At 45.0% G+C, this 18,783-nt stretch overlaps 3 protein-coding genes across 4 annotated transcripts in view; 1 reads left to right on the forward strand and 2 right to left on the reverse strand.

The window, feature by feature from the left end:
* LOC122543593 (zinc finger protein 2-like) overlaps positions 1-7,033 on the reverse strand; it is a 32,828-nt gene extending 25,795 nt beyond the window's left edge. The window contains exon 1 of the mRNA XM_043682411.1: positions 6,931-7,033. The gene's annotated coding sequence lies outside the window, so the exon portion shown is untranslated. The remainder of the gene's footprint in view (positions 1-6,930) is intronic.
* On the reverse strand, positions 957-12,716 carry LOC122543590 (zinc finger protein 585A-like). Its single transcript, XM_043682406.1, has 3 exons — positions 12,675-12,716; positions 10,420-11,200; positions 957-3,275 (listed from the first exon to the last, which is right to left on the reverse strand). Exons 2-3 carry the CDS (start codon positions 10,431-10,433, stop codon positions 1,958-1,960), a joined length of 1,332 nt encoding a protein of 443 aa, XP_043538341.1. The 5' UTR covers positions 10,434-11,200; positions 12,675-12,716; the 3' UTR covers positions 957-1,957.
* On the forward strand, positions 12,444-16,980 carry LOC122543592 (zinc finger protein 551-like). Of its 2 annotated transcripts, none has more exons than XM_043682409.1 (2): positions 12,444-12,608; positions 15,092-16,980. In XM_043682409.1, the coding sequence occupies exon 2, from the start codon at positions 15,199-15,201 to the stop codon at positions 16,318-16,320; it is 1,122 nt and encodes a 373-aa protein (XP_043538344.1). In that variant the 5' UTR covers positions 12,444-12,608; positions 15,092-15,198; the 3' UTR covers positions 16,321-16,980. The 2 variants fall into 2 exon arrangements, with proteins under 2 accessions (XP_043538344.1, XP_043538345.1); XM_043682410.1 differs by lacking the exon at positions 12,444-12,608 and adding an exon at positions 12,648-12,746.
* The last annotated feature ends 1,803 nt before the right edge of the window (positions 16,981-18,783 follow it).

The raw sequence follows: 18,783 nt of genomic DNA on the forward strand, positions 1-18,783 counted from the left end.
TGTAAAGGTCTCAACAAGACAACACACTGGTCATCGGCACAAAGATGGTCTATTTGAATTCCATCCAGAGGATTAACACCTATAACTGGGCCAACGTTAAATCAACATCAGTAATCACAAACCCCCATGAGCAAAGTGAAGTCCTAGACACTTGTAAGAGCAAATTTCCACCCACTGCAGTTGCTGGTGAACTCTCTGGTGTCTCAGCAGGTGAGATGACTGACTGAATCTCTTCCCACACAAGGAGTAGGTGAATGGTCTCTCCCCAGTGAGAGTGTTCAGGTATCTAAGAAGGTGATATTCAACCATTTCAAACTTTCCTGTACCTCAACTGGTCTGTAATGTCGATGTCTTGTTGATCCTTCTTACTCTTTTGGAAATTCTCTCTGGATCCCATCCCCTTACCAAGTAAAAGTTGCATGTGCCCCAACAGCACTGGTAACTACATTTCCAGTATTCCAACCTATATCTCACTCTGGATTTGTCTTTTCCCAGCTGCTCATGTGAAGGGTACTGACTGAAGCATTCAGAATGCCTCAGAAATAAGATAAAGACTTGATGCAAATTAGTTGTAACAAAAAGCTGATTGGCCTTATTTTTATCCCAAATGGATAACTGAACCTGTGAGGTTTACAAATATCATAAGAAACAGGTCCAGAAAACATTTTGGATTTGAATAATAACAGCATCATAATCCAATTGTCATGGACCAGACCATCTCAAAACATTACAAGAACGTAGCGTAAACCCTAACTTTGCTGGTTTTTTTAAGCAGGTGGAACACAGATATTCCAAGAGAGATGAAGTTGGTTAAACTACTTAGTTTTAAACAAAACAGAATTTATTTACAAGATTACCGAGTGAAACACAAACAAAAAAAAAAGAGAACAGAATACCGAATAATTTAACCTATCCAAAAACCCAACAGACTACACCAACTTAATGATGCTGTTCCCTATACTTGCAACAATCTCCATAAACATCCCTGGGCACAAAAGGTAATCTCAAACACAGGGTCTTACAGGAGAGATGTCAGAGGGAGACTACCAGCATGGACCTGACTCTTTGGATCCAGCAGCTTCAAAAACTGCCTGACTGTCTTCACTGAATAGCCAGACTGCTAAAACAAAAATCAAACCAGAGAAAAGCAGAGCTGAGAGAACTACTCACTCCATTTTCATTGTACAAGTGGTTTCTTTTAAAAGAAAAAAATTAAAGCCTTTTGCCTGAGGCAATAGCTGTTAGCTTTAATCTAACATAAACCCTTCAAAGTTAGACTTTCCAGTCTTTTACAGTCTCTCTGGGGGAAAGAAAAAGCCAAGGACACCATAACCATGTTGAAGGAGCCGCATCGTCCCACCAGCACCGAGGGAACTCACTGTTGTTTAACCAGTCATGATGAACCAGAAACTCACTTTACAAACATTATGCAGGTGGACAGTCTTCACCCAGTGTAACTGTCATGTATACAACATTGTTAACATTTTCAAAACCTATCCTACAGATACACAATGGTATCAGCATTTTATATACCATATCAGCACCTTTAACAAACAGCCCAAGGAATAAGGTTCATTCTGTGGTGTGAGTAATAGCAAAGTCCTTCACCTGTGGTTTCTTTGTGAATTTTCTGATGTGTTAGCAAATAGCAAGCCCTTTCACATGGGGGAAAGAGAGTATTCAGCTGCTCCATGTGAATCCCTTTCCACATATAGAGCAAGTGAATGGTCTCTCTCCAGTGTGAACTGGTTGGTCTGTCTGCAGACTGGATAACAGAGTGAATTCCATCCCACAAGTGAATCCTTTTACACAGACAGAGCAAGTGAATGGGATCCACCCACTGCCAATTCACTGGTGTATTAACAGTATTGGATAACAGAGTGAATCCCTTTCTGCCTGCAAAATAAATGAACTCGTCTCTCTGTGGAGCAAACAGGCTGGTGTATCAGCAGGTGAATTATCTGAGTGACTGTTTCTCCCCAGTGTGAACTTGCTCATGTCTCCGCAGGTTGGATGATTTGGTAAATCCCTTTCCACAATTGGAACAGATGAATGGCTTCTCTCCAGTATGAACTCGCTGGTGTTCCAGTAGTTCCGATGAACAAATGAATCCTTTTCCACATTCAGAACAGATGAATGGTCTCTTCCCAGTGTGAACCCGCTGGTGTTTCAGCAGGTTGGAGGACTGAGTAAATCGTTTCCCACACAGGGAGCAGGTAAATGGTCTCTCCCCAGTATGAACTCGCTGGTGTATCTGCAAGGTGGATGACTGAGTGAATCGCTTCCCACACCAGGAGCAGTTGAACGGTTTCTCTTCAGTGTGAACTCGCTGGTGTACCAGCAGGTGGGATGACTGAGTAAATCCTTTCCCACACACTGAGCAGCTGAATGCTCTCTCCCCCGTGTGAACCTGCTGATGTCTCAGCACGTGGGATGACCGAGTGAATCCCTTTCCACACACAGAGCAAATGAATGGTCTCTCTCCAGTGTGAACGAGCTGATGTATCTGCGGACTGGATGATGGAGCAAATTCCATCCCACAAGTGGAGCAGGTGAATAGTTTCTCTCTAGTATAAACTGTGTGGTTCTCTGGTAGATTAGATGAATGAGTGAATCCATTCCCACATTCAGAGCAGGTGAATAGTCTCTCTCTACTGTGAGCTCGTTGGTGTATCAGCAGTTTGGACGACTGAGCGAATGCTTTCCCACAATCTGAGCAAGCAAATGGTCTCTCTACAGAGTGAACATGTTGATGTTCTAGCAATATAGACGAGCGAGTGAATGCTTTCCCACATTCAGAACAGGTGAATGGTCTCTCTCCAGTGCAAACGCGTTGGTGTTTCCGCAGGCTGGACGATGAAGCAAATCCCTTTCCACAATTGGAACAAGTGAACGGTTTCTCCCCAGTGTGACTGCGTTGGTGTATCCGCAGGCTGGATGACTGACTGAAACCCATCCCACAGTGGGAGCAAGTGAATGGTCTCTCCCCAGTGTGAACTCGCTGGTGGATCCGCAGGCTGGATGACTGACTGAATCCCATCCCACAATCAGAGCAGGTGAATGGCTTCTCCCCAGTGTGACTGCGTTGGTGCATTTCCAGCTGGGATGGGTAAAGAAATCCCTTCCCACAATCCCCACATTTCCACAGTCTCTCCCCAGTGTGACTGCGCTGGCGTTTGGACATTTCCGACGAACCTTCATTCACTCCTCCGCACACGGACAATGCGTGTTTCTCCTCGATGTGAATGGTAGTTTTTCTTTCACTGTTCAAAATCCTGAAATAATTAGATTATGACAAACAGGGTGACTGTCAGATCTGGATGTGATTTCAGTTGAAATCTCTAATTGCAAATCAAAGTTTCAAACACAAAACAATTGCATTGGGAGAAATCAGAAAAACACACAGGCTGTGACACTGGGAGCAATTAATCTGGTCTGTTCTGGAGATGACACTGAGGGAAACTGTTGGATTATCATTATAACCAAACTAGCTGATAACTCTCTTTCAGGGAAGGGAGCCAGCCAGTGTTTGCACAAAACTACACAAAGAGATAGAGGTGGGAGAGACAGGCATGAAACAGAGGCATTATAACAATCTACAACTGAATCCTGTTTTCTTTGCATACCTTTCAATTCCTCTGAAGGTCTAAGAACAAGTCCATTGTACCGAGACAGGAGTGCTGAAGAAGGCATTTGGCATGCTTGCCTATATTGGTCAGTGCATTAAATGCAGGGGTTGGGAGGTTATGTTGCAGCTGTGTAGATTATTGGTTATACCAGTTTTGGCAATCGTGGTCTCCCTGCTATAGGAAAGAAGTTGTTAAACTTGAAAGGGTTCAGGGGAAAAAAGGTCACATGGGTTGTTGATGTCATTGGAGAGTTTGAACTATCAGGAGAGACTGAACAGGCTAGGGCAACAAAAACAGAAGTTGCTGGAGCAGCTCAGCCAGCACCTGTGAAGAGAAATCAGGGTTAACATTTCAGGGCCGCTGACCCTTCCTCAGAACTAAATAGGTTGGGGCTTTGTTTCCTGGAGCATCAGAAGCTGAGGAATGACCTTATAGAAGATTATAAAATCATGAAGGACATGGCCAGGGTGAATAGCTTTTTCCCCGTGGGAGGGGGAGAAGAATCTAGAGCACGTGGGTTCAAGGTGAGAGGGGAAAGATTTAAACAAAAGGACCTCAGAGCAAACCCTTTCACACAGAAGGTGGTGTGTGTATGAAAGAGGCTGTCAGAGGAGGTGGTGCAGACAGACACAATTACACACAAAAGGCATCTGGATGGGTACATGAACAGTAAGCTTTTATAGAGAAATGGGGCAAGTGGGACAAGATGGGCGGCACAGTGGCACAGTAGTTAGCACTGTTGCCTCACAGCGCCAGAGATCCGGGTTCAATTCCCGCCTCAGGCGACTGACTGTGTGGAGTTTGCACGTTTGCGTGGGTTTCCTCCGGGTGCTCCGGTTTCCTCCCACAGTCCAAAGATGTGCAGGGTCAGGTGAATTGGCCATACTAAATTGCCCGTAGTGTTAGGTAAGGGGTAAATGTAGGGGTATGGGTGGGTTCGCTTCGGCGGGTCGGTGTGGACTTGTTGGGCCGAACAGCCTGTTTCCACACTGTAATGTAATCTGTAAATCTGTAAAACTGTAATCTGTAAATCAGTTTGAGATATCTGGTTGGCATGGATGAGTTGGACCAAAATGTCCATTCCCATGCTGTACAGCTCTACGACTCTCTATTACGTTTGACCCCAATTTGCTCAGTGTTTCTCAGTGACTCTCTCCTTTAGTAAACATGTAGGAGTGGCAGGCAGTAAAAATGCAAATAATACAGTGGCTTTCATAATGCTCGAGTAGAAGAGCAGGAATATGTTTCTGTAAGGGCTTTGGTGAGACCACACCAGGGTCTCGCATACACCTTTCTTCCCCTTTCCCAAGGAAGGATGCCCTGGCTATTGAGAGAGTACAAAGGAGGTTCACCAGACTGATTCCTGGGATGTCAGGATTGATGTATGCAGAGATACTGATACTTTTCAAAGCCTCCTTTCTTTTGTCTGAGCCGCTGACTGCATCACTGATATTCTACCTCCCAATCCCTGATCTGAATCGGACCCATTTGAGCCTGCACGTTGGTTCCCATTCCCCAGCCACACTAGTTTAAAACCCCACCAAAAGAACCTAATTCCTTCTCTGGTATACCATTTCTCCAGCCACACATTTATCTGATCTATCCTCTTATTCCTGCTCCCGTCAGCACGCGGCACTGGGAATAAGTCTGATATCATTACATTTTGAAGTCCTGAATTATTATGTATCTCCTATCTTCCTATATTCAGCTTTGAGGCCCTCATCCCTTTGTTCACCTACATCGTTGCTTCCATGACCACTGGCTGTTCAACCTCCAGCTCCAGAATGTCCTGGAGCTGCTCCACATCCCTGATTTTGGAAGCAGGGAGGCAAAGTACCATCCTGGATTTATGTCTGAGGCATCAGAATGGCCTGCCTGTATCACTTACTATTGAAGCCCCTGTCATTATAGCCCTGACATTATCGCCCTGAGGCCACGCCCGACCAGCCCCTTCTGTATGTAAGGTCGTATATCTGTTTGAGAGGGCGATGAGTAATGGGGACTCCTGCACTTTCTTCCTGAGTTGTTGCTTTGTCTAATGATCACCCATTCGCTTTCTGCCTGTATAATCTGCCTGCAATTTGATCGACTCATTAAAGGTATGCTGTCCATGAGATTCTCAGTATCGCGAATGCTCCATAGTAAGCCCACCCACAGATCCAGCTCTGAAAAGTGGTTGGCCAGTAGCTGCAGATGGACCCACTTACTGCATACGTAGCCATCAGGAATACTGGAAGTGACCCTCACTTCCCACATTGTGCAAGAGGAGCACAGCAGGGCTCTGAGGTCTCTTCTCTGACTTTTCTGTAATTTACGCCAGTTCCTCCCTTTGAGAGAATTTAATTGAGCGAAGGATCTTCCCCTTGTTTCAAACACTTCTATTATAATTGAAAGTCTCTACCTTTTCAAAAGCTGATATATTATGCTTCAAATCAGTAAGAAAATACTCTGCAGGTATCACTCACCAATCACTCGTTTCCATTAAGAACTTCTGAACTCCCCAAACTGAAACTTCACCCTCTCCCTGTCTCATCTCATTCTGTTTCCACCCAACTCCAAAGCACCACTTTTAGGATCAACAGAGTTGTCAAGTTCTGGAACGTTCTGATTCCTGATGAAGGGCTCCTGCCTGAAACATTGATTTTCCTGCTCCTCAGATGCTGCCCGACCTGCTGTGCTTTTCCAGCACCACTCTAATCTTGACTCTGATCTCCAGCATCCGCAGTCCTCACTTTTGCCTAAGTTCTGGAACGTTCCAGCCGAAAAGATGCTGGAATTTGAGTCCATGAGGAATTTTAAAAAGGTATTTGAGAATGAGGAATTGTGGGTTAAAATCCTGAAACAGGTGATTCGGATGAAATATGACAGTTCTTTCAAAGAGATGGGGAGTTATTTGGATAAATCTCAGGGCAATATCTCCTTCCCCGCCTACAGCGCCCAGACTTGAGCTTATGCTCCAAGGGTGATCTGACAACCAATTTGAACACCTTGCTGGTTTTGAACTGCAAACGTGAAGGATAATTTTTTTTTCCCCCACAGACAAAACACTACATATAACTTTTTCCTTTCACAGTTAAATGACAATGATATTCACATCCTGGTCAGAACTTGTTTGAAGATCCCGCTCTGCAAATTAATATCCTGCAAAATGAGTTCACAAAAGAAAAGCCCAGCAAAGAGATCTCGAAAAATCATACATTTAGCTGGGTTCTCCCAGTTTGCAGTGTAAATGCTCCTGTTCAAATCGCCCGCCCCCCACCCCAAGGGAGAGGCAGGCGCATGCGCGCTGTGGCACCTTACCCCCAGTAAAGATGGCGGCGGCTAAGGCGGGCTCTGTTACCGTCAGGGGCCCGCAGCTGTTTCTTCCGTCTGCCGCAAACGCTCGTCCAGGAGCTTCTAAACCGGATCTAGAGGCTCACGCCATCCCAATCCAGAACTCACTCCACTTCCTCGCCCGGTCTCCGCAGTATCTCATTGGCGAACTCTACCGGTCCACACACACACACACAATAAAAACGCCAGGCGCGCCCGTTGGTCACGGGCCGTACCGCTTTCCCGCCCCTCGCTCACACTGATTGGTTGGAGGACTAGATGCGAACGGCTTGGTCCTCCAAACCGCCCCCTTTCTTCCATTGGCCAGAAACCACCCGTCAGTCAGCCGGGCCCCGTTGTGACGTTGGAATGTCGCGTTCCTCACTGCTGGCCCTGGTCTGAGTATTCACCGTCCATTGTGAATGGCGAGGTATCTCAGAGCCACGGGGAGAAGGGGAGTGGCCATTCAGCCCATTAGAGCTGTACTGTCTCATTCGAAAGTCGTCGAAAATCTATCCCAACTCCCTTACTCTTTGCCGTAAGCCTGCAAAATCTTTCCTTAGAAAGTGAAATTACAAATCTCTTTTGCGTGTAACTGCCAAATCTGCGTCCAGCTGACGTTCAGATTCCCAGAATCCTCTCATTTTCACCCTGAATTATTTGCCAATTATTTGAAAGCAGTGGTCTGTGGTTACCAAACATGGTGACAATATTGATAATTTCTCTTTGCAAATGAAATATGCTCTCAACAAATCTACACCTTTTCTAATTCACTGCTTAACCATCTCGGTTCCAAAGAGAATTATCTGAGTTTCTGCTACCTCTCCACAAAACAGAAACCCATCTTAATTTTAATTAAAACATGGCATAGCTTTTTGCTGTCCAGCCCAGTATTTATTGTCCATCTTTATTTGACTTGGACAAAGAGGTGGTAAACTGCCTTCATGAATAGTACCATGCATGTGCTGTAAAAACACCATTGTGCTGTTTGAATGATAATCTCCTGGAGTCTCACAATGCTCCCTATCTCTATAATCTCCTCCAGCCTCACAGCCCTCCCTATCTCTGTCATCCTCTTCAGCCTCCCATCTTCCCTAAGTCAGTAATCACCTCTAGTGTGGAGTGTGGTGCTAGAAAAGCACAACAGGTCATGCAGCATCTGTGGAGCGGGAGAATCAACGTTTTCAGTGTAAGCCCTTAATCAGGAAGGGCTTATGCCTGAAATGTCGATTCTCCTGCTCCTCAGATGCTGCCTGAGCTGCTGTGCTTTTCCAGCACCACACTCTCGACTCAGATCTCCAGCAGTCCTTACTTTTTCCTAGTAATCTCCTCAAGCCTCAGAACTAGACATGGACAGTAAGTTTGTAAATGACACCAATATTGATGGTTTAGTGCACAGTGATGACATTTATCTCAGAGTACAACAGGACCTTAATCCTATAGGCAAATGGGCTGAGGAATGGCAAGTAGAACTGAACTTAGATAAATGTGAGATGTTGCACTTTGTTGAGGCAATCAAGGGCATGACTTATATACTGAAAGGTAAAGCCTGAGGGAGTGTTTTTGAACAAAGGGACCTGGTGTGCAGGTGCATAGTTCATTGAAAGTGGAGTCACAGATAGGATGGTGAAGAAGGGGTTTGGCACGATGCCCCGATTGGCCAGTGCACTGAGTGTAGGAGCTTGGAGGTCATACTGTGGCGGCACATAACATTGGTTAGGCCGCTTTTAGAATACTGCATTGAATTCTGGTCCCTGTTGTTGGAAAGATGTTGTTAAACTTGAAAGGTTTCATAAAAAATTTACAAGGATGTTGCCAGGATTGGAGTGTTAGAGCTCAAGGGAAACACTGAATAGGCTGGGGTTGTGTTCCCTGGAGCACTGGAGGTTGAAGGGTGACCTTTTCGAGGTTTATAAAATCATGAGGGACATGGATAGGTTGAATAGCTAAGGCCTTTTCCCTCCCAGGAAAACTTGACAGCGGAGGTGCAAGATGAGAGGGAAAGATTTAAAAGGGACTTCAGGGCAACTTTTCACAAAAGGTGAACAAGCTGACAGAGAACGTGGTGTAGGCTGGTGCAATTCAACATTTTAAAGGCTTATGAATGAGTCTCTGAACAGGAAAGGTTCAGAGAGATATGGGTCAAATGCTGGTAAATGGGATTAGGTCAAATTGGGACATGTGGTCAGTGCGGATGAATTGGACTGAAGCAAACACAGAAATTGCTGGAAAAGCTCAGCAGGTCTGGTATTATCTATGGAGAGAAATCAGAGTAAACATTTCAGGTTAAGTTACCCTTCTTCAGGACTTGGAATGAAAACTCTGTTTTGGTGTTGTATAACTCTATGGCTCCGTGACTCTCACTATCACTATAAATTCCTTCAGCATCTACAGCCATCCTTACCTTTATAATCTCCTCCTTTTTAAAAAAACTCCTTATCTCTATAACCTCTTCCAACCCCAACAACACTCTCTTTCTCTCTAATGTAATCCAATGTCACAATCCTCCCTATCTCTGTAACTTCCGACAGCTCCTACAACTCTCCCTATCAGTATAATCTCCTCTGGCCTCACCATCCTCCCTATCTCTGTAATCTCCTTCAGCCCCAGAGCCCTCACTATCTCTTATCCTGTTTAAGGCAGCCAACATTTCCTGCACAACCGTGGTCATGACCTGAATGGATTCATTTCAGAGTCATGCTTGAAGATCCATCGAGATACCTTCTGTCTCCATAGTTGTCAGCCTCTGGAATCTCCTCCATAATCCAAGTGCCCTGTGCTTCTTCATTTCTGACCCAGTTCCATATCCCTCACCTACATCATGCCACCATCGGGGCTGTGCTTTGAATTGCCAAGCCCCAAGTTGTCTCTCCTTCTTTAAAATACATAAAATCAACTTCTTTGATCAAGACTTTGGTCAACTATGAAAAATCTTGGGAGGTTTTACTGTTCTACAAAAAATGAATGTCATTGTTGTTACCTAATAATGGTCACTGCAGAAACATTTGAAATCCTTGCACCAAAATTATTAGTTATTTTCAGACTTGAAGGAATCAGTTAAGAGAAGGTTTTACCAAATGAAGGACAGGAATGGGATGGAAGTTTTACGAAAAGAGGGTGAACAGACTGGGCATGTGAACACTGGTGTTTAGACGGGTCGAAGGTAATCTGACCGAGACAGAGGGGTGTTGGCAAAGCCCATGTAACAAGGATACATCCTTCTGAGGGACTCAGCACTATCATAAAGAAGCCTTCTCTTCTGTATCTAGGACCTTGGAACCATGCAAGACAGAGTCTGGGACATATTTCTTACACTCCTTAGGATTAACTCACAAATTCAGTCCTGGATATGTGATCATGAGCAACAGTAGCACCAGAATCCATCCCCTGCAGTCAGTCATGATCTATCTGGTGTTTGAAAAGGTGAGATGACCGAGTTTCCCTCTTTCCACATGTGGACTGGTGAAAGTTCTCTCACCGGTGTATCTGCATGATGAATGCTTGAGTGAATCCCTTCCCATATGCCAGCGGCTTCTCTGCTACATGAATTTGTTGGTGCAGCAGGAGGGTGAATGACACGATGAGTCCCTTCAAATGCACACAGCAGGGAAATGACCCCTCACCAGTGTGAATTCATTGGTGTTTCAGGAGATTAGATGAACTTCTTTCCACAAATCCAGCAGTTAAATTGTCTCTCTCCAGGCTGAATGTATTGGTATTTCTGCAAGTCATTGCTGTTTTAAGGGTCTTCTCACAGTCTGAACATTTAATCATTCACACTTCAGAGTGGACAAGCTGGTTTCTTGGCACATTGGATAAATGAAAAAAATCCAGCTCCATACTCAGTACAGGTGAACGATCACTTCCAGTGTGAATGCCTTGATAAATTCCCAACACAGATGGATAATTGAATCCCTTCCTACAGAACATGTATTTTCCAGCATGCGAGTGTGCTCTGCCTCTTAGCTTAGTTGATCAGTTGTAGTTACATCCACAAAGTAATGTTTTTCAGGCTATATAATTGATTAAAGCTTCTTCCACAGCCAAATCACGAAAACACTCATTTAGGTGTATGTCTGCGTCTTGGTGCCGTTCCCATGGCTGTTTTAAATCTTTTCCCAAACAGAACAAATTGTTTCTCTTTCTATATTGAAAGGATGATGATATTCAGCTCCAGATGAATTGAGTAAATCAGTCAGATCTTAATGTTTGATTTCAGAATCATTTGTAAAAGTGTTAGAAGTCATGAGCAGCTCGGACTGAAATTCACAACAGAAATTTCTAGTTTCAATGGAATATTCATTCATCTCTTGTTCCCCAAAACAAGCGATTCAGGCAAACTAAAAGTCAAATTCAGCAACCAAGTTGCCAAGGTAAGCTAAGGGAACCTTTCCAATAAATCAGAATGTAGCCCCTGTATTAATGGAACACTCTGTACGCTAAGATACGCAGCAGTTGTGGTTGGCACCAATGTACCAGTGATATTGTGTTCTCCCCTACCAGGACTGCCTAGGCATAGGGAACATCACAAAGAATCCACAGTCATACGTGGATTCATTCACAGTCATTGTGGGCGGCACGGTGGTTAGCACTGTTGCCTCACAGCGCCAGAGACCCGGGTTCAATTCCCGCCTTAGGCGACTGACTGTGTAGAGTTTGCACATTCTCCCCGTGTCTGCATGGGTTTCCTCCGGGTGCTCCGGTTTCCTCCCACAGTCCAAAGATGTGCAGGTCAGGTGAATTGGCCATGCTAAATTGCCCATAGTGTTAGGTAAGGGGTAGATGTAGGGGTATGGGTGGGTTGCGCTTCGGCGGGTCGGTGTGGACTTGTTGGGCCGAAGGGCCTGTTGCCACACTGTAAGTAATCTCATCTAATCTAATATCAATCTTAATGCCTCACGAAGCAGGCTCGATGGACAAAAAAGCATATTCCAGCACCTATTCCTTGTTTTCAGCCACTTAAACACCCACCCCCACAACTCACAAAGCGGTCCTGATCATCGAAATAAAAACTGAAAGAACTGTGGAAGCTGTAAATCAGAAACAAAAGAAAACGAAGTTGTTGGTAAAGCTCAGTAGGTCTGGCAGCGTCTGTGCAGAGAAATCAGAGTTAATGTTTCGGCTCTGGCGACCCTTGCTCAGTTGAGGAAGGGTCACCGGACCCGAATCGTTAACTCTGACCTCTCTGCACAACTGCTGCCAGACCCTGCTGAGCTTTTCCAGCAACTTCTGTTTGCTTTCGTATTCGTCTGAGCCCCACAAATCACAGCACAAGCACATCCAAGTGGATTTGAAATACCCAGCCGCCCCCTCCTTCTGATGACACCCCTTCCCGATAAACTGGCACAATGTGAAGCTACAGTGTCACTGAACGTTGAGGATCCGCCCTTTCAAGTAACTCTGCAATCCTCCTGCCTCTCCCGCTACTCAGCAGCATCGCCTGGGAGCGGCTGAAGATGCTAATTGTTCTGAGTTTAAGGGTCGCGCGCTAGGACCCGGTGGGACCGAACGCTCTGAAATCCCGCCCACCGTGCGTCACCAAACTGACTACGCATGCGCCGAGCTCCCTTCGGAGCCAAGATGGCGTCCGCTACCCGAGATGTGATCCCGGGTGAAGGCCCCAGGGGCGTGAATTCGGGACTTTCCGGTTGCTAATCGAAGTTTGAGGTACTCGGCGAGCGTTTGCAAATAATATGCCCGCCCGGCGCTCCCTCCGCCGTCTCGCAGCCTCACCGTGCGCGGACCAGAAACAGCGGCGTTTCTGGCGGTTGTTTTCACCGTCACTGCGCATGCTCTAAACTCCAGGTGGTTACAGCGCCTGCGCAACGCTCCTATGCGCCGAGATGCGGGACATTCACCACAAGGGGGAGGGAGAGAAACATTTGGGGCGGTACGGTGGCTCAGTGGTTAGCACTCATGTTCAGTTCAAAATCGGGCGACAGTCTGCGTGGAGTTTCCACACTATCCCTGTGTCTGCGTGGGTCTCCTCTAACAAAGTTGTGCAGGTCAGGTGAATTGGCCAAGCTAAGTTGCCCATCGTGTCAGGGGTAAGTACAGTACAGTGTATAGGACATGGGTCTGGGTGGGTTACTCTTCGGAGGGGTCAGTGTGGACTCGTTGGGCTGAAGGGCCTGTCACTGTACTCCTAGGGATTTGTTAATTTTCATGTGATGGGGATGGGAAGCAACGCAAGCAGGAACAAAACACTACAGAAATAATACAAGTGTGAAAGACAGGGGTTTCTAAAATGTTTTCAGGGAAAATGCTAAATTGCCCGTAGTGTTAGGTAAGGGGTAAATGTAGGGGTATGGGTGGGTTGCGCTTCGGCGGGTCGGTGTGGACTTGTTGGGCCGAAGGGCCTGTTTTCACACTGTAATGTAATCTAAAAAAATAAAAAAAAACTGCAGCTTTTTAAAAAATTGATTCAGTGGATATGGGCCAGCATTTATTGCCCATCCCCAAATGACCTCAATAAAGTGGCAGTGAGCTGTTACCTTGAGCTGTTGTTTCTTTTACTTTAATTTTATCCTGTGGACTTGCTGTTTGATCTGACAGCTTTGGTTTTGGTTTTGATGTTGCTTCACGTCCAATGAAGCAGTTGATAGTTCCGTCTAGTATATCGATTTGGGCAAAGCTTTTCCACGCCTATAGCTGGGTGGATGCTGAGCTTTGTTGGAGGTTGGAATCTCTCCACGCTCCAGGCTCACTGCCTTTATTCCTGATGAAGGGCTTTTGCCCGAAACGTCAAATTTGAAGCTCCTTGGATGCTGCCTGAACTCCTGTGCTCTTCCAGCACCACTGATCCAGAAACTGGTCATGAGTCTAATGAGTCACGATGGAGTATGGGATTCCAATGGGCACAACAATCCGACTTAGCCAAATTGTCTTGAGCCGTGATTGTACAGTGTTTTGGGAGTGGAGAAATTGGTAAGGAAACAAAAACAGAAACTATGATTCTGAGAAAATGTCACTCGACCCAAAATGTTAGCTCTGATTTCTCTCCCCCAGATGCTGCCAGTCCTGCTGAGCTTCTCCAGTAACGTTTTGCTTTTGTTCCTGATTTCCAGCATCTTCAGTTTTTTTTTTCAATTTTTGCTTAGTGTTGTGATGTAGGTAGCAAGCAAGGTAGTGGTCTTTTACCAGATCATCAGCTCCCTTCATGATGGCTTTTGTCACTGTTGTTTCTCTGGAATATAGAGAAGTGTCAATGATCTGACTGGCATTTGTGTTTGGAGATGTGCAAATGTTGTATAACTTTTGCTATTTCATTATTTTTGTGTTAACTTGGCCCCACCTTAATACTGCCATGGTAGGGTATGGAAAGTGGAGATTTATTGAATTAACCCTGAGGTACTGTGTACTTAACAGCCAATGAATACTTAATATATGTTGAGTACATGGCGTTATTGATTAATCACTGGGTGAGTTGGTCTGATAAGTAACCAAATGGAAAACCTTTCCATTCACCTCTTGCTTTATTACAGTAGATAGACCTTATTTTAGTACATGTAGATGGGACAGTATTGCCTTATTACAGTAGTCTGTGAAAATAATTAGATAGACTTTGTAAAGAACCAGGACAGACAGTGGGGGCTACAGATTCCTAGTGACCAGGAGACTGTGAAAGGTCAAGCCTCCTGACTCGTCCTCAACCCTGTAATGTTCTGATCACCGTCTCATTCTCTCGGATCCCCTTTTATCCTCTTCCTCCATCTCTCCTCATGCTCACACTCCCATTCCCTTCTCAGGTTCTCACACCCTTCATGTTGTGGCTGCCCTTCTCACACTCTCGCCTCTCTCCCTGACTGCACTTTCTCTCATTTCTGATACTCATTCTGTTCCCTCCTCCACTACTTTCTCTGTGATCTCCCCCACCATGCACTCTTTCTCTATCGTGCTCTATCTCTTTTGCTCTTCCCTCATTCTCTTGATCTTTTTCTCCTTCCTCCCATTAAAGCCGAAGTCTTGTGTAGTCCAGACCAGCTGGCATTTTTGGTTTATTTACCAAGTTGGTAGCTTTCATGCTCGGGTGTTCCTAGTGTCTGCCCCAAAAATTACCAGACAACACTCAGCTCTATTTCATAACCTCCCTTTGTGATTTTGTCAGTTGTCTCTCTTTCACACTGTTCTGTTTTCAATAAACTTCACAGGACATTGGAAAGGGAGGATTTGCAACCGGGTGTCTGAAACCAAGCATCACATCAGGATCTCAGAGGCTCCATGTTTTCAAAGTCAGAAGTTTCATCGGATTTTAAACATGGAATGGACAAACCCCATTCACGGTGGGGAGAAACTTTACACTTGTTGTGTATGTGAACAAGGCTTCAGTCAATCAGCTGGCCTCACTAACCACAAATGCAGTTACACTGGAGTGAAAGTGTTCATCTGCTCAGAGTGTGGTGTGGGATTCACTCGGTCAGCCCACCTTCTGAGACATCAGTGGGTTCACACTAAGGAGAGACCATTAATCTGCTTTGAGTGTGGGAAGGGATTCACTCACTCAGCCAGTCTGCTGAGACACCAGCGAGTTCACACTGAGGACAGACCTTTTAAATGTCCAGACTGTGAGAAGTGCTATAAAAGTCGCAGCAGTCTGATGTCCCATCTACGTGTTCACACTGATGAGAGACCTTTTAAGTGTTCAGACTGTGGCAAATGCTTTCAAAGTTCTGGGAAATTGATGTCCCATCAACGTGTTCACACCGAGGAGAGACCATTTAAATGCCCAGAATGTGAGAAATGCTATAAAAGTTCAGGAGAATTGATGTCCCATCTACATGTTCACACTGACGAGAGACCATTTAAATGCTCAGACTGTGGGATGTGTTTTAAACGTTCCAGCAATCTCACATCCCATCAACATGTTCACACTGACAAGAGACCGTTCAGGTGTTCTCACTGTGGGACTGGGTTCAGGCAATCGTCTCAACTCACTAAACACCAGCGCATCCACACTGGGGAGAGACCGTTCACCTGTAACAATTGTGGGAAGGGGTTCACTCAGTCATCCCACCTTCTCACCCACCAGCTAGTTCACACTGACAAGAGACCTTTTAAGTGTTCAGACTGTGGGAAGTGCTTTAAAAGTTCCAGGGTATTGATCCACCACCAACATGTTCACACTGAGGAGAGAGCTTTTGCATGTCCTGACTGTGGAAAGTGCTTTAAAAGTTCTGGGGAGCTGATGCGCCATCAGCGTGTTCACACTGAGGAGAGACCGTTCAGGTGCTCTCACTGTGGGGCTGGGTTCAAGCGATCATCGGACCTCATTGTACACCAACGCAGTCACACTGGGGAGAGGCCATTCTCCTGCATGGAGTGTGGGAAGGGTTTCACTCACTCTTCCAACCTGCTGAGACACCGGCGAGTTCACAAGTGACAGCATGTTGCTGTTAGCTACTTCCTGGAAACAACCTTGTTCATTATGCTCATTGATGTTGATAACATCCAATACTATGTATTAATATGCTGAATAAAAGTCAAATAAATCAGCTCTGTATTAGTCTGTCAAAGTTTCATTTTGAGGGGCTCTCACTCTCCCCTGTCTCCTCAATCTTCACCTCCATCAAGTTGGAGGAGCTCTTGGAGCTTCTTTGGATTGAGACAATCCAATCAACTACTACTGCTGCTTCCCTCCCTTCCAATAGTTCACAGGTCCCCACTGCCTAAAGTTTCCCCCTCAGGTCAGAATTCCCATCTTTCTCCAATTACTCTTTATCCCTTCATCCCCTGTCGGAGCTCGCTTTGTGGACTACAGCCACCTCCTGCTCCACTGACCCAATTCCCAGTAACATGCAGAGCAGACCACCCAACCTCCCCATATTTGCCAATATTTTTAACAGTTCGTTCTCTCCACTCATTCTGTCCATCATGCCTTTAAATCTCCAAATCTTATTTAAAGAAACCTTGACTGTCCTCAGCAAGCTAATGCTGTGTCTCAGGTTTCCCTCTCCTCTCTAAAGTCCTTGAACTCTGATATTTCTGACCTATGTGCTGTCGCCAGGTAACACACTATCACAGACAACACCCAGCTGCAACTCAGTAACATCTCTCTCCACTTCTCCACAATCGCTAAATTATAAAACTGTTCATCCCAGATCCAACATTGCATGATTAGAAATTTCATAAATCTCTCTGTAAACCTTTATGTAAATTGAGATGATGTTTGCATCATGTGTTTCCTGTGGAACGGTTCTGTCCTTCCAATAGAGAAGAGGTCATGAGGATTGTGACAGTAGATGGAACTTTCTGTACTTGATTAGTTCAACTGGAATTCCATCCTTGCTGGTGCCTCTCTTCTTGCAAAGAGATCAATGCCATTATCATCCTTAAGTCTGCCTTCACTTGTCCAATTCAACCCTTGACAGGTGTCTGTGGGAGAGCATCAAATGGAGACTGGGAAACCCCCATTTCACAGGAGAACAGCTCCTAGTCTTGTTTAATCCAGTAAGACATCTTTGCTGTGCTGCAAGTGGGAGGTCTGGCATTTGCTGATTTCAGGCAAGTAACTTTGGTGATGGAGCAAGGACACTTTTGATCCCATCATGCATAGCATATAGATCTTCATTGTCACCGTTTGGGTTACTTGATAGAACCTTATCAAGCGATTCTTTGCACAGTAACTCTCTCTCTTCTGCACAATTTTCTTAGCCACTTCCAGATTATGCAGTGTTTTAGCTGTTGGGTTTATGCTGCTTCAGTATGGTATTGACTTTGGCTTCAATGACAGATCTCATTTCTGCAGAGTGGATCTCTAACTATTCTTTGTTGCAGGTTCAATTTTTAAAAAGGTTCTTTAAAAAATTACCAGAAACAGTTCCATAATAGTAAACACTAGCCATGCACAAGCATTTTTAACTTCAGTACAAATAATGCAAATATTGTCAGGCTGGTATTCCTGGATGTTAATAACAGCAGAATTGAAGCCCTGTAGACATTTATGACTTTCCTGATATGTTAGCTGATTAAATTACTGAGTAAATCCATTCCCACACAGGTGAATGGTTTCTGTCCAATGTAAATACTTTGCCTGCAGTGAGGATGGAAGACTGAGTGAATGCTTTTCCACACAAAGTCCTCCAAGGGGGATACACAACAATGCAGAGTGGCCAAGCAGAGGCTGATAGCCAAGTTCGGTACCCATGAGGACGGCCTCAACCAGGACCTTGGGTTAATGTCACACAATAGGTGGCCCCACTACATTGTACACACACACACACATGTACACAGTCTTACATTCTCACACAATCAGACAGACCGTCTCCCATACACACAGTCCGCACTCACACCCACGCCCACATCCTCTCTCAGGCATATACTCCATCACACTCAGGCACAAACTCTATCAAGCACACACACACATAGTTACACACTCTCACTGTGTCCGCGCGCACACATATAAGTCTAAGGGGTGAATTTGCATTTGCAGAATTCTGTTTGCAGATACGTTCTATTTTGTTCAAAAAGCACACAATCTGTAGGCAGTCAATACATGTGACATTTATAAATTCCTACTTTGGAAATAGAACCAGTCTGACTCAAGATTGGAATACAGACAGACTAACTTCACAACTTTAATGCATTCTCGGAGCTAGATGTCACTTTTTAAAAATAAACGCTGAAGTAGTCTCAAGAATGCAACTTGAAAGATCATATTAATGTTTACATATTAATGAATTGAAACTTGCAACCCATTCTAAATGATGAAAGACTTAATAACAATCTAGTTTTAAATCAACTAGGCGAAAGTGAGGACTGCAGATGCTGGAGATCAGAGTCTAGATCAGAGTGGGCCTGAAAAAGCACAGCAGATCAGGCAGCATCCGATGAGCAGGAAAATCCT

Source organism: Chiloscyllium plagiosum, chromosome 44 (genome assembly GCF_004010195.1).
Source record: "Chiloscyllium plagiosum isolate BGI_BamShark_2017 chromosome 44, ASM401019v2, whole genome shotgun sequence".
In the NCBI taxonomy this organism is placed as follows: domain Eukaryota; kingdom Metazoa; phylum Chordata; class Chondrichthyes; order Orectolobiformes; family Hemiscylliidae; genus Chiloscyllium; species Chiloscyllium plagiosum.

Excerpts from the sequence above, each read along its gene's own strand:
- LOC122543592 (XM_043682409.1), top strand. The coding sequence starts at position 15,199 with ATGGAATGGACAAACCCCATTCACGGTGGGGAGAAACTTTACACTTGT.